The sequence below is a fragment of the Apteryx rowi genome, unplaced genomic scaffold, assembly GCF_003343035.1.
Source record: "Apteryx rowi isolate R43461 unplaced genomic scaffold, aptRow1 scaffold_23, whole genome shotgun sequence".
NCBI classification, from domain to species: domain Eukaryota; kingdom Metazoa; phylum Chordata; class Aves; order Apterygiformes; family Apterygidae; genus Apteryx; species Apteryx rowi.
Genome location: NW_020448641.1, coordinates 4,205,239 through 4,219,616, shown reverse-complemented (window position 1 = coordinate 4,219,616; position 14,378 = coordinate 4,205,239). Strand labels below are relative to the sequence as shown.

Below are 14,378 nucleotides of genomic sequence, written 5' to 3'. Positions count from 1 at the left end.
CACTGCGAGAGGTCTGCAGGCATCTCCACCTCTTACTGGGGCTTCTACTTTACTCTCTGAAGTCTTGGTGGCGCGGCGTTGAAGCCCCTAGCAAAACATAGCCATGCGCACCACGCCATATGCAACACCTGAACTGCTGTCCTATATGAACCTTGCACCTGCAAGAGCAAGTCTGCTGATTCAGAAGCTACAAACGGAAACAATTTTGGGCGGATTTTACTTGTTGTGGGGTTCCCCTCCTGGGACGACGGCAATGAATCCCACATTCGCACCGGCACAGCCGGAACCACGGGATGCACTCGTACCCTGTGCGTTACGAACCTGTCGCTGCTGTTTCCGCCACGCACACCAGAAGTGAAGCTTGCCCGCTGCAGGCAAAGGGAGCTTCGCTGTTTGTTCCAAGCCGGGCAGAAATTCAGTTTTACCAGCTCCCCTCCTCCGCAGGGTCCCAGCTGCTGCACACCTCCGCTTCCCACCGCGCTCGCTCCTTCCCGGGTCCAAACGAGAGCTACGAGGTTTTCTCTTCCAATCTGTACAAACAACAACAGCCCAAAGCTCTCACACCCAGGAAAACTGCAACAGGAGTCGTAACGGTTTCTTTAAACAGCATTTTCGTCTCTTGAAGCTGCCTTTCAGAGTTTTTAGGCAAGCATGGCCCTCACAGATCCTGGGATTTCCAAGGGCTGGAAACGCAATTAGTCCTGTGTTTTAGAAGTGGGTCGTGCTCCTTGTTGTTTGCTTTTCCTAGCAGCTTCCAGTCCTGCAGCTTGTTGTCCCCCAGGATTTGCAGAGCCCATTTTTTGCTCCGCTCACAAGGGCACAAGCCCCACTCCACGACGGTGGCCGTCGTGCAGGCTCTCCAAACAGCTACAGGAGTAAAAACAGGCCGGTTCCTTTTATCTTTCCCCTTTGTCCACCAGTAAGTATTCAAGCAGATGCAGCTGGGGCACACATGGAGTAATCCATCATCCAGAGGCCTTGCAAGGGATTCGGCATTTTGGTCTAATCCTGGAAGGTCTGGAGCACCTTCCTGCTGATGCCCGACGAAGGCCTTCAGCAACTCTTGGAGGGGCTGAGCTGCTTGGACAGTCGGATGCTCTGGACATGTTCAACCTTGCAGATCAAACCACCGGTCAGGGCAAGCAAACCCCCGCTGGGTAACCGAGCCGAGCTCCCCCCGGCACGCGCAGCCGGGCTCTGGGTGCCGCGCTATGGCGCTGGGGTTGGCCGCACAAAGCTGCGCGCGGCAGCCTTCCTCCTAACCTCCTTAGTCGGCTCCCCGCCGACGGCAAGATCGCGCGCGGGGGCCGCGCCGGCGGGGAGCCCCGGCCACGCTGCCCGGGGCCCGGCCGTGCAATGGGAATTCCTAGCCCGCCGAGACGCGCCGCGGCACGGCAGCCCCCGGCAGCACCGCTCCTCGCTCCTGGGGCAGGAGAGCCGCCCGGAGCCAACCACGCGGTCCGCGTCCGCGGGCGCAAACCAGCGCCGCCGTGTATTTTTAAAAAGTTTCCACCAACGCGAGGAAATGAAAAGACTTTCAGTGATGCCAACTGTGTTATTCCAGCTTGTGGCTAGTAAAACGTAATAACACATGTAAGTTGTTTTTACTGCCTATCCAGCTTATTAGCTAATAAAATAAGCTTAGCGTATTAAATGTTACTGGCATGGCTCATCAAAAGACGACTGCAATGCCCTGTCTTTTTCCCCTGCAGTCACCCAAATATGTAGTTTTCTGACCCTTTTTATCTTTTAAACTCCTCTGGAGGAGGAAAAACTAATCACTTCCTCCAACACAAATGAACTCATTCAAACACCCATTGAGCTGCCAAGCATAAAATGTCATAAAATATCACATTCTTGTAAGAGGGAAAAACTGAATTTATAGCATCAGATGTCATCGCATTCGGGAAAGGCAAGGAGAGCAAATCCAAGGCTCTGGTTTTCAGCCTCACCTGATTAAGTGTTGTCAGTAGTTTTATTACGAACAGCAAACCTGAGCTTACTGGAACACCTTTCATCCGGCGAACCCCGACAGACTTTGCCAGCGCACTAAGTGGCCGTACAAAGTGCACAAAGAAAATCACTTCAAACGCTCCCGAAACGGTCACCCCGGGATGAAACGCAGCAGCTGCTCAACAGCAGCACCACGCAACGGACAGTGAAGACGACAACCGCACGAAAATGAAGCTTCAGGGGAGATTTTCTGGCAGACTGAATGTAATAACCCAAACTGGATTTAGGCCAGGAGAGCGGGGTTAATACCCTGCTCTTGCAACTGGAGCCACGGGATCTTTAGACCCAAATTTATCTCTGTACCGCACAAAGCTGGTGTTGTCATTGAGTTCATGATTGTAAATTATTGACGTGGGAAATATTGAATCATAAAACTGTGGCTGGAGAAAAATTTTACGAGTGCAGCATGACAATGCTTCTTGCACTGTCCTTTGATGCAGCCTTTCGTCCTGGCTCTCGCTCGCTCGTTTTTAAAGTCCAATAATCTGGTCTCGCAGGAAGAGGACTGTAGAGCTAAATCCTCTCAGATTCTCACTTCAGATCTGTTATCTGGATTTGCACTGCAGATGATAGATTGAAGAGGGAGGGTTTGCTCTGTGTTTGCAACTGAAAATGAAACGTGATAACATCTCCAGAGTGGAAAATTACAGAGGCTAAGAGCAAGAAAAGCCCAGCGCAGTAAGAACCAAGCTGCTGGCAGAGCGACAGCTAGGTACCTGGGGCTGCTGTCTTCGCTTCAGCGAGGCAGGCTCAGGGCCTCTCTCTCCTGAACTCTAAATGTGGCCTTTAAAATATTTCTGCTCAAAATACATACCAGGAGGAAACAATGGCATGGTGGACACAGTGTGCAAAAATTAGTGCAGAAAAGAAATGGAGGAATTTATTAAAGACCATAGCTGCAAACCCATCTGGAGGAAAATTGGTTTTCTGCTTTGATAAAAGGAGTATCTTTCCCCATAACAATTGTTTTACTTTGCATAAAATAGATGCACCTCAGACAGATGAAGCAGGATTTTGGCCTAAATGGAAACCATCAAAGCTCAGACTTCTGTTTTTTTTGAATTATGGTAGTTCATGAGGGCTACGTTTTGCCTACCTGCAAATACGTGTTGGGTCAAGGTCTGAGGTGCCCGTGTTTGCACGAGCGACACCCTTAGCTCTTACCTGGGTCATCTTGGCGAGGTCCAGTGAAGGCCTTTGCTCCTGAACCTCCTCAGGCCTCCGCCGCTTGACTCCCACCTTTTTGTCGTTAAGGACACACGGCTGCGACCGGCTTCGGGAGAGCCCGTGGGAGCGTCTCGCCAGCTCTGGCGTGGAGGCAGGCGTGCTGCTTGCCGAGGGCGGGCAGTACTCCGAAGAGGAGAAGGGATCGTGGGAGCAGGAGAGGGACCGCTGCATGTCGACTCTGCCGCCCTCTCCGGAGCCACGGTCGCGGCCCCAGATGTCGCCCCCGTGTCCGTAGGTAGCCGACTTCCTCATCCCTTGGCTTGGCTGGCACCCAAATCTGCTGCTAAATCCGGAATGGTCGTAGGAGGAGGACAGCGTGTTTGACCTTGACGGCAGGCTAAAACTCGAACTCCTCTGCATGGTGGCAGAGCCGTTAGAGTAGCGCTGCACGCTTCCTCCGCTGTAACACCGGCGCTTTTCTACCGGAGTCCAAACCTTTGACCCTAGAGGTCTCCACGAAGTCCTGCAGCTAGACATTTCGTCCGAGAAAGAGAGTGACCTGCACTGGCGCTTGCTGGGGGGCGCGGACGGGTTGCCGTTGCGGTCGCTGAGGCTGAGCCCCTTGATCAGGTTGGTCACCGAGCCCGTGCTCACGGCCTCCCCTTGCCAGAGAGGGTCTTCCTCGCTCTTGTCGGCCAGGCAGCCCCAGATGTCGGCGCTCGGCTGCTCAAGCTGGAGCGAGCACTTCCTGTTGAGATCTCTCCATCTGTCATTTTCTAGTTTAGAAATGATAAAAACACACATGTACACACATTAGCATTAATTAATTCTACCATTCGTTTTCTATGTCCATAAACAAAGACTAGCATATGGGACATTTTCCAGCACAAATTAATTAAGTCTCGGAATATGGTTTTCCAAACTGCCAGCCAAATGGTTGCTGTAGCATAGATGGAGAGAGGCAAAATGATAATCTCAGCAGAAGCAGAACTGCTAGAAGCAGATTAAAAATATGCCTTTGCATATCCAAATCACACTAGCCAAGGGGAATTAGCACTATAAAATGACACGGTCATCACTTTATCTCCAATAAATCATGCCTCAGATGCATCTGTTTAGTCCTGGCCTCCACAGTCAACAGATGCCCAGGAGGTTTCCCAAAAACCTGTAACTGAAGAACACACAGCAAGACGGCTCCTGGGGTGCTTATTCCCAAGCGCAGAGGCCGCGGCTGCCTCTGTGCCCGGGGAAGGGCGCTGCCACCGCTGGGGAGCGTTCGGCAGCGAGGGGAGGCAGTGGGCGCCGGGGAGGAGGCCAGCGAGAGCCGTGGGGACGGCCCCAGCGGGAAGGGCAGCGCGCCCCAGGCACCCACCCCAGCACCTCTCGCAGCACGGAGAGGCGGACAAGGTCATCGGAGCCCGCAGGAGCCGCGAGCCGTCCTTGCCCCCATCGCGCTGCCCTCTTCTCAGCAGCGCTGAGGGCCGAAGCAGCGCGGCCTGATGAAGACGGCCAGCGCAAAGGACCTCATGAGAAGCACCTCAGTCTCCAGCTTCCACCCCAAAAGCCAGGGCAGGGCGCTCCGTTGCGTGGCTGTGAGGGGCGGCACGCAGGCATTAACTTCACCAGGAGGGTCCTGCCGTGCCGAAACGTCGCCGGCTGCACGCAGGCAGCCCCCAAACCGGGCTGCAGCGGGAAACCGCGTCGCAGGAGCGCGCTGAGCACCACGAGCTCCCCGTCGCACGCGGTCCCGCCGGCCGCAAAAGCGGCAAGCGGGGCATCGCCACGGCCCGGCCCTCGTCGGGGCGGCGGAGGCCGACGGGGCTCTGCACAAACGCGCTGTCAGCGCGCGGCAGGAAAGCCGCGGCCGGGCTGCGCCGTCCACCGCTGCAATGGGAAAAAGCAACCACCCGCCGGAGCTGCACCGGTAGCTGCTTTGTAGCCTCGGTAGCAAAGTTTCACAAGATCATATCTAAACAGCGCAGCATTTTTTAGGGTTGTTTTTTTCCTTACTCAGGTGGTTGATTGAAGAATTAAGAGGTGTAGTCATCCCGCAGCTGCAGGTACCAGCGAAATAGGGAAGAAGCAGCCGTACGGAAGACGCGCCACCGCCGAGCGCTCGGCTCGAGGCAGAAGGTCAGACCTGCGCCTCTGTAAGCTGATGCCCCTTCGGCTACTCTTGGCCGGTTTTGCCGTTTCTCGCTGCAAACAGCTGCCCCCGCACCAGCTCCGTCCGCAAGCGGAGCCCGGCTCTGCCGTTATTAACGGCGCTCTGCTTTAACTCTTGCTGCCCTTGTTTTAACGAACACAACGAAAAGTGAGAAACCCACGCTGAACAATCACATCTATGTTTAGATCTTTATGATTTTCCCCCCTTGTTGCGGTGCCAGCAGCGAGATTTCCCCGGTCAGGTCACCAGACAAAAGAACCAGAAATAGAAGCTAATTTTTCATGGCAAGCTGCCACGACCCCCGGGCCCGCGCCGTCGCGTTGTGCCAAAGGCCTCGGTGAGCCCGCACGGGAGGATATAGGCTAGCTGCCTCTTTCGGCATTCCTTCTGCACAAACAGCTCTAAATCCCTGAAAAAAGCACAGGGACGATCCTGAGCGCGCCGTCACCTTCGGCAGCGCCTTCGGGCTATTCGCTTTTCCCTTTGCGTTCAGCGCGCGCCCTGCGACGCGGGTCGTTCGGCAGGACGGAGGTACGGCCCTCGATGCAAAAACGGCGGTCGCCCCGAACCTAACGAACGGAGTAAGAAACTGAAAACGGGGACAGTGCGGGTTGGGGGTGTAATTAAGTGACTCGGGAAAGGCTCATGAGGAAAACCGGCTGCCTTCCTGTTCAATTTTTTAGGGCTAAGATTCACATCCTGAGAACGCTGATAGCAATAATTGCAGCGGAGCCATTAATACTGCCGTAGCTAAGCATGCATTAATATTCTTAAATTACCAGCCTCAGCTTGGTTAACACAGAGGCAGTAATTGGTTCCAGGATACCATCCGCCACGGGAACGCCTCGGCTCAAAGGCGAACCGCGTCGCGGGAGCCACTGGCTGGCCCAGCTGGGAACGACGGAAGAACGCCCGCAGTAGAAGTGCTGGAGAAACGCCGGGCGCGGGGCTCTTGCCCTTGCTTAAAGAGGTCCTTCTCGGTCGTCAGGGTCTTCAAAAGAGCAAGACGAGCGAGAAACTGCCTGCACGCAGACACGGCTTAACCGACCCTTGGGTCGCCGGTAGCACGTTAAAACGCTATCGCTCAGCACAATTATCTATTTTTTGAGTTTCCTTCGAGGCCAAACCTAGGCATTCTTTGATAAGCGTGAACGTGTCTCGCTTAACTACGTCCACTTTTCCTGTTTAAGCTCTCACCGCTGCATGCTCTGCCCCGGTCGGAGAGCTACCGCCCAAGCCGAAACGACCAGCCCCACCAGCGGTGCCCCGCCGTGCCTCCTCCACGCGGGCAGTTACGTGCTGGTTTCTCACTGCCAGACTTCTGTGTCTTCTGGGTTAAAAATCACTGAGCGTGAAGAACACGGCCCCCAGGTCCTGGGCACGGCCAGGCATCCCCGCGAGGAGGAGGATGCACGGCTGCTAGCGGTGCAGCTCTCCTAAGCCGGTGGAGAGGAGGAGGAGACCACCGAAGACCACCTTGGTGCTCCCCTCTGAAGGGCCGCGCACGCACCCCGGCTCCCGCAGCGCTGGGCGTCCAGGTCCCCTCCAGGACTCCCGCTCGCCCCCGGGTCACACTCAGCGCTCCTTCCCACGGCTGCCACTCCAGCCCAGCGCCGCGGGATTTGGGGCCGAAGCCTGAAGGCCACGTCCACACCAGCAGAAGCTACATCCTCAAAGCAAAGAGAAGAGGTGCGTGCTGTCCTCAAAGCATCGTGAAGAGCTGGAGACCCTTGCACGGCCAGTTGCCCGCAGCTAATGGGCCCCACGCTCGGAGCTTCGCCGATCCGTTTCCAAATTCTGAGATCCAAATTTTGCACAAGCAGCACACAGATAGTGCAGGTCCCTCTTATGCACTGGGTGTCCGAGTCCGAGGCTGTGCATAATCCCCAGTCACTGATGGGTTGCAAAACTTCGCCCAAGGGACGAAAAATAGAAATAACTAACCTGATGGGGGGTCACCGTAACCCAAAGAAAATCTGGAGCCCGGGAGGCCGTTTGCAGATCTCCCACCTCCGCAGCTTCGGGACGGGCACATGCTTTGCAAATTACTGCGACGCGGACATGCTCCTCTGATGACACAGAGCAAGTTTCGACAACCGCGTTCATAACCACAGAAAAGAAGGGTGTAAAAATCAAAATGCTGACACAACTTTAGCTATAACGACACAAATGTGCTGCTATAATATTTTTACAGTTCCTTTTTATACATAATGCATGATCCTTCTGCTCAAGTTTCCTCTATGTTCTTTTCCTGTGAAATAATTTACATTCATACATAATTTATTACAGCAACTTGTAAAGTAATTATGGGTTTCAATCAATTTTTTCTTCTTTTTGGCAAATAAATTCTGTTTGGATCCAAACCCAAACATTTCTTTTCATGCATGTGTACATCTAACTCCCTTTTTCACATGCTGTTCAACTTGAATTCTAGTCTGCCGATCTCTGTGCACCGGGGAAAAGGCAGTCCGCATTTTCCACTGTCCCCTGCTTGTGTTCAAGAGATGATTTCTAAATGTGGAACAAATTTAACGGTTGTAATTAGCTGATGGCAGTGACATAGAGCCTTACAGCTCTCCTGCCTTCCCATTTCACAAATAAGATTAAAATATGATGCGTGTAGCTACGCTTCAATGGGAAATGAGAGCAGCAGCCCCCCAGCCTGCACCGCTTGAGAGCAAACGCAACACGCGGGTTTGTGGTCTGCGTGCTCTCTGCGCCCATAGTCTTCCTTCGGGAGGGAAATTCCCCGCCTTTACGGGAAAATGGGCACGGTTCTTCAACGTCTTCCTCTAACGAGGTCTCCCCGTTTCCGCGGAGCTAAGCGCCGTCTGGGCTTTCTACGCGGCTTTTTCTCTTGATGGGTTGACAGACCACGCTTAAACATGCAGAAAGCACTGCCCACGCCGATGGCCTTTCCAAAAAAAATGACCTTTAAGGAAAACCGATCTATCCCATCACAAACTTCTTGTGTGCAACGCACATGGAGTTGGAGCTGCTTTCGGAGCAATTTTTCCAGCTGCAAGTGCTCAGCATTAGTCATTTAAACGGAGCCTTCCTCCCCGGAGCTGGCTGGAAAGGAAATCCCAGGGCAGCCGCGGGAGGTGCGGTGCCCATGACTTAGCAGGCAAGCGGCGAGCGTCTGCGGGAGGAAGAGCTGCAAAACCTCCTGGCTGGGAAAAATCTCATCCCGAGACCGGCGTAATCACGCTCACCATCCCCCTGCAGCGGCCACAGTCGCTGGCTGGCAGCAGTTTGGATCAGAGGCAATTTCTCGCTTACGGAGCGAACTCGAGACTGCGGCTGTCGCCAGGCATCCGCCGGGTTTCTCAGACGGGGCTGCACCAGCGCAGTGTCTGCTCCTACCCGTTTGGATGCTGAGCGCTCCTTACGCATCCGCTAGAGAAAAGTTAGCTGATGCCGTCAATTCATTGCTAAAGTATTGCAAATTTTCTACTGCCGTCCGCCAAAAGAAGGAAAAATTTCAGCAGAGCAAGTCAAAAGCAATACCCAAACTTTCTAATACGCTGGCTTCTTCCCCTAGCTCAGCCACCGACATTTTCAGTGGGGACATGTAATGGAGACAGCGGGGGAAGAAAAGGGGGGAAAAAAGATCTATTCTATAATAGGACAATTCTTGTACTCCCAGGTGTTTCAAGGGGCCACCAAGGAGAAAGGAGAAAAGAAATAGTTGAATTTATAGTTTTACACACTTCATCTTTAATCTCCTTCCCAGCAAAGCTATGGCTATATAAAGGTTAAAAAAGAAAACAAACTTTTTAGTAATAATATTATCATCATCACACTGACAGAGTATTTCTTATGAATCCAAAAGTCGAGAGGTCATTTAGGTCACCTTGAAAAGCGGATCTAACACCGCACCACCTGATGCAGCCCCGGGGCAGCCGAGCCCCCCTGCTCGACGGCCGCGCGCCCGGCTCCGTGCCCGGCGCGGGAGGCCGGCTGCCGCCCCGTCCGCGCTCTGCTCCGGGGCTCTTCAATCCATTCCGACGCCTTTTTGGGGGGGGGGGGGGTTGAGAACCCCGACGCGCAGCTCGGCGCTGGGAACGGTACCTTCTGCGGCGACCCCTCCAAACCCGCCCGCTGGCAAGAGATGGAGGGGCAGCCGCGCTCTCCGTGCTAAGCCTTACGGCCGCCTTTAAGGCCTTGGCCGCAAGCTAGGCGGGACGTCACGCTGCTCTCCGGATGAGAAGAGCCGCGGCACGAGACCCCGTCGCACCGCGTAGGCGCGGGCTGCCTGCCCTCGCAGAGAGCCGCTGCCCCGCGGAGCAGGAGACCGCCCGGCCTCCCCGCGATCCCAGGGGTTCTTCAGCACAAAGCGCGCTAGCCAGCCAACCTCAGACGTATTAAACGTCGTGCACCACCGTTGTTAAACAGTACCGTCGAAGGCAAAAGGGCATTTTCCTTACTGTCTGAGCCTTGTCCAGGCACATTGGGCTAGGTGGTGGGATATTTTAGCGATAACATTAATATTTATTCCTTGCGTTGTGCAAACGCTTGGGAGCTGGAGTCCTGGGCTGGATACTCAAACACATGAAAAACATAATCTCCGACCCAAAATGCTTATAATTTCAGCTGCGTGAGTTACTGTAAAAATAAGCAGACATATCAAAGCGTGGAGGGAGAAAGAAGAAAAGTAAAAGGAGATAAGCAATTCACTTGGCAATTGCAGCGGGGCAGGAAAACCACACGTGGAAGGGCAGCGGTGGGGGCACGGCAGCCGACATCCGACGGCTTCCCGCGCGCGAGCGAGCGCCGGCGGCAGGGCTCGGGGCCGCCGCCGCCACCGGGGCCGCTTCGGCAGGCGGACCGCGCGGACGCGGAGCGGGAGGCACGCGGGCGAGCAAGGAGGCGGCAGCGGCCGGGCCGGAGCTGCGGGCCGGCGGGAGAAGCCGGCACTGCGCGCCAGGGAGCGGAGCGCGCCGGGGACGCGCGGGGAATCGCGCTGCGGGGAGCGCTTGCTGGAGAGAGGCCCCGGCGCAGCACATCATCCTGCGTGGTGCGGAGGGCGGCCGGAGCACAGGAGTAAATATTGACAGAAGTAGCTGTTACTCACCCATAATTCCGCAAGAGAAGAGGGTAGGTCCTTGGCTCATCTTTGGAGCGCGCTGAAAACAACCAGAAAAACTATTCACTTCTCGCGGACTGGACCGGCTCATCAGCAACCGCCCCGCGCCGGCCGGAGCGCCCGCGGGAAGCGCGGGAAGCGCGTCCCGGGCTGCTTTGGGGGCAGCCCAAAACACCCGGCCCCGGGACCCGAAACACTGGCGAAACTAAACACGGAGCTGCAGCTTGGCAGTAACCCTCAGCCGGGCCAGGAAGCAGCAGCAGCGGCATCTGCATCCCATCCAAGCCCATCAAGGCCTCCCATCTAGACAGAAAGCGGCTATTTGGTTTTTTAAACATATAGCACATTTCTAAAGCAGGGCTCCCTTATCCCAGCACTTTTTCTAAGGATTCTGCATTCAGACTGTTTCAATTTGCACTAAAAATAGGAAAACACACCACTATATGGGTACAAAATAACTCCAGTTGCTTTTCACACTCTTTTTCCAAGAAATTTCTTCTTGACAGTGTAAGAGAAATCATCAGACTTCTAAACATGGGCATGGACAGTTTTATACGTAATAAATCAGTATGTCATCTGCAGCTACATGCCATTTTAGCTATGTCTGTAAAAACTCACTTCCACACCAATTGTTCTTTTGTTATCCCCCAAATGTCCATATTCTGCTTCTGAAACGTCTGTCCTGGCAGCTTCATCCCATCCGAACGAGGCTTTGCTTATTCCAAAGAAAGCACTAGCACAAATTCCACGATAAAATACAACTAGAGCAGCGTCAATTATCTGGCACCAGGCAATAACATTCACACCTTCTCGCCTGACCCATGTTTTACATGTTGCCCACTTGCTTAATAATAATAATGATAATAATAATAATAATAATGGTAATAATGTACCAGCTGCTGACAGTGACTGTAAAGAGCAACGCAACAGAACGATCCCACTGCGTACGCCGAATACTGTACATATCGCACGCGAATACAAAGGGATGCGGAGGCAGAAAAGAGCAATTTGTGCAGACGGGCAAAGGGCAGCTAAAGGTTGGTCACCCTTTTTGGAGCGCGCCGCCCCTTTCTTTAGGCGTACCCGCCCCAGAGGAGAGCGGGCATCGCTCGGGGGCGAGAGCCCCTGCCTGCAAGCGAGGAAGGGGAGAATATCCTTACACGACACACGCCCTGTAGCGAGTATAATTGCCGTTTTGCAAGATCTTAGCCTAGCACCAAACTGGGAAGCAAAACGAGCAGCTGGCCCCTGCTCTTTGGTAGGGGATACTGCCCTGCTGCCAGGCGCTTGTTTTCCTTAAGGGTTGCCCTTTGGCCTTTTCCACGAAGTCCATGGGAAAACTCCTGCCGTCTCCGGTGGATGGCCAGATCCGGCCGATCGCCCGCCACCGCGAGAGCCTCTTTCTGCTGCTCCTGTTTCACCAACACGGCCCTTCTGTTTTGGGGGGGTTGCTACATCCAGACTATAAGTCTGCCTCCCCGGAGCTCAGGACCACTATTTATTTTTGGGGGGCCGGTTTGGCAGAGCCAGGGAAGCCACGGGCCATGGCGAGACGGGGCGCGAGGTGAAGGACTGTGCCCAAGGCTCGGGGTCCCACCAGCCGCCGGCGAGCCAACACGCAGCCACAAGGCAATTCCCGATCCTCAAGACGTCCTCGTCGGGGCCTCCACGCGCCCCACCTCCCTTGCAGGTCCTTTTGGCGCCGCTTGCCGCCCCGGTTTCTCTGCGCTGCTCGTTCCTTCATCAGCACGTGCATCCGCATCTCGAGGCTGCCAGCGAAGCTGTTAAGCAGCACAGCAGCGACCTCTGCCCCCCCGTCATCCTGCTCCCCACTTGCTCATCCCCCTATTAATGACGAGCATCTGCTCGCCGTCGGTAAAGCGGCTTCTAATCCCTCCTATTCAGCGAGCTGATACTCGGGTTTTTGCTGTTTATTCTCTTGCCTGCTTCCAGAAATTCATACATGCAAAAGCCACAGTGCTCCAATCATTTACTAATTGCCTGCTCCGTGGATATTAATGTAGCCCAGTTTAAAAGAAAAAGAAAAAGCAAAAAAGAAAAAGCAAAAAAAGAAAAAGCAATAGCAAAAGCAAAAGCAAAAGCAAAAGCAAAAGCAAAAGAAAAAGAAAAAGAAAAAGAAACAAGCACAGCAGAGCGCTAGTGATACAAACCAACTAGAGACCTGGCCCTGCAGTACGGAAAAAAGAATATATTATAAAGCTACAGCAAAGCTACCGGCAGCGCAAGCGTTTTGAAGCAAGATGTTCAGGCTTACCAGCTCAGTCCTGCATGTCACAGAGTCAGCACCGCTGTTTTCCCCACTTTTGGCCAAGAGCATCACCATGGTAAGGCGGTCGTGCGTCGGCGTCCCCGGGAGCCCAGGCCAGGGCGGCGGCCGGCCATGGTCGGGCGAAGCTCCCGCTTCAGCGCATCTTCCCCGGGAGCAGGGCGGCGGAGGCGGCTCCCGCGCGGCCCCTCGCCCGCCGGCCGCACGACGGCAGCAGCAGCAGCAGCCGCCTCCCGGCGCGGTCGCCTCCCTGCGCACACGAGAGAGAGAAACGGTTTGGGAGCGCCCGCGCGAGCCGGAGAGCCGCGTGCGGGCAGCGAGGAAGCGCCGGGGCGTCAGCCAAAGGACGAAGCCTTCGGCTCGGAGCCGAGCGGCACGCAGAGCTGAAACGCCGCCCGAGGAACGCTGCGTCCTCTCGCGCCGGTCACCTAAGGGGAGCGTTTATTTGGGGCCCTCCGACACCGCTCGCGCTCCCCCGCGTCCCGCAGGCGTCTCGTGCGATAGGCGCCGGCAGCAGCCGCTGGAGGCACCTAACGTGCGTAGGACAGCCTGGAGCCACGCGAGCATCTCCAGCGCGCGGCCGCCGGCGCGGCCACAATTCCTTGGCGCCGCGGTCCGTGCAGCACGACGGCACCCGAAAAAGCTAGCAAGGGCCACCGGCCTTTGCGCGAGGGTCCCATCCCGGCAGGATCCCATCCGATCCCAGATCCCCCGCGGAGCTGTGGGTGAGAGCAACGGGCCGACCTCTGCGCTCCCCGCGGGCAGCCGAGCTAGGGCTCTGCCGAAGAGGCGGAGGAGAGAGGTCTGAAAACAGCTCGCCCTTCCGCTCGCCAAGTTCCCGCCGATTTCTCCTTTTCGGAAAGGGAACTCGCGCCCCCCGTACGGCGGAAGCGGGGCTTTGGAAGGAGGACTGGCCGCAGCCCCGGAGCCGGAAGGCGAGCGCTCTCCGCCCACCCATCCTAAGGGCCTCCTGGTCCTAACCCATTCCCCAGGCAGTTTCAGGCAGCAGAAGCCAAGTGGTGGTGGCGCAGGCGGGAGCACGTATCAAAAAGCCGACTGCAAAGCAAGAGCTGATTGCCCAGACCCTCCTCACCTCCGGGCATCCTCTCTGACAAACTCACTCCTCTTTGAAAGCAGACAGACTGCGGTTCAAATCTGATTATCAAAACCAGTGCTTCTTCCCAAATCACTCCTCTAATCCTGTTTCGCTATTTTGTTGCCTTGCGGTTAATGCAAACAAAACCACCATTTGCATGATCCAAAGAGCATAAAACACTTATCTCACAATACGCAGACAAACCCAAATTGCTAGATTTAAGGACAATATCTGAGAATATGCTGCTGAGCACTAAACCTCGTTATGAGCTGATATTGATTCTCTTTCCAGTTTGTAAATCATCTTTTCCTTGTTTACATGGATTAGGGCTTGTGACGGTGTTGTGAGTAGCTCATTCAAAGGCCAGCTGGCTAGTAAAGAGAAATCACCCACTGCTGCTCTGCGAGGACAAAGTTCACCCAGAGTGCAAAACCCAGCGAGGGAATCAATATGCTTTCTGAAGATTTACTGTCCGCAGGGCATATGGTACAGTCTCCGGTTGGCTTAGAAGGTGCAATTTCCTAGCAGCCTCCGCACAAGCCTGAGGGCAACCCAGCGA

The 14,378-nt window shown here is 55.0% G+C and overlaps 1 protein-coding gene across 1 annotated transcript in view; it reads right to left on the bottom strand.

Annotated features, from left to right (window-relative positions):
• The window catches only part of FAM53B (family with sequence similarity 53 member B), a 36,207-nt gene extending 23,244 nt beyond the window's left edge, over positions 1-12,963 (bottom strand). The window contains exons 1-3 of the mRNA XM_026065622.1: positions 12,712-12,963; positions 10,425-10,476; positions 3,178-3,956 (exon numbers count right to left, since the gene is read on the bottom strand). Of these exons, the coding sequence (XP_025921407.1) occupies positions 3,178-3,956; positions 10,425-10,476; positions 12,712-12,780 (900 nt within the window). The 5' untranslated portion in view covers positions 12,781-12,963. The remainder of the gene's footprint in view (positions 1-3,177; positions 3,957-10,424; positions 10,477-12,711) is intronic.
• Positions 12,964-14,378: the final 1,415 nt, after the last annotated feature.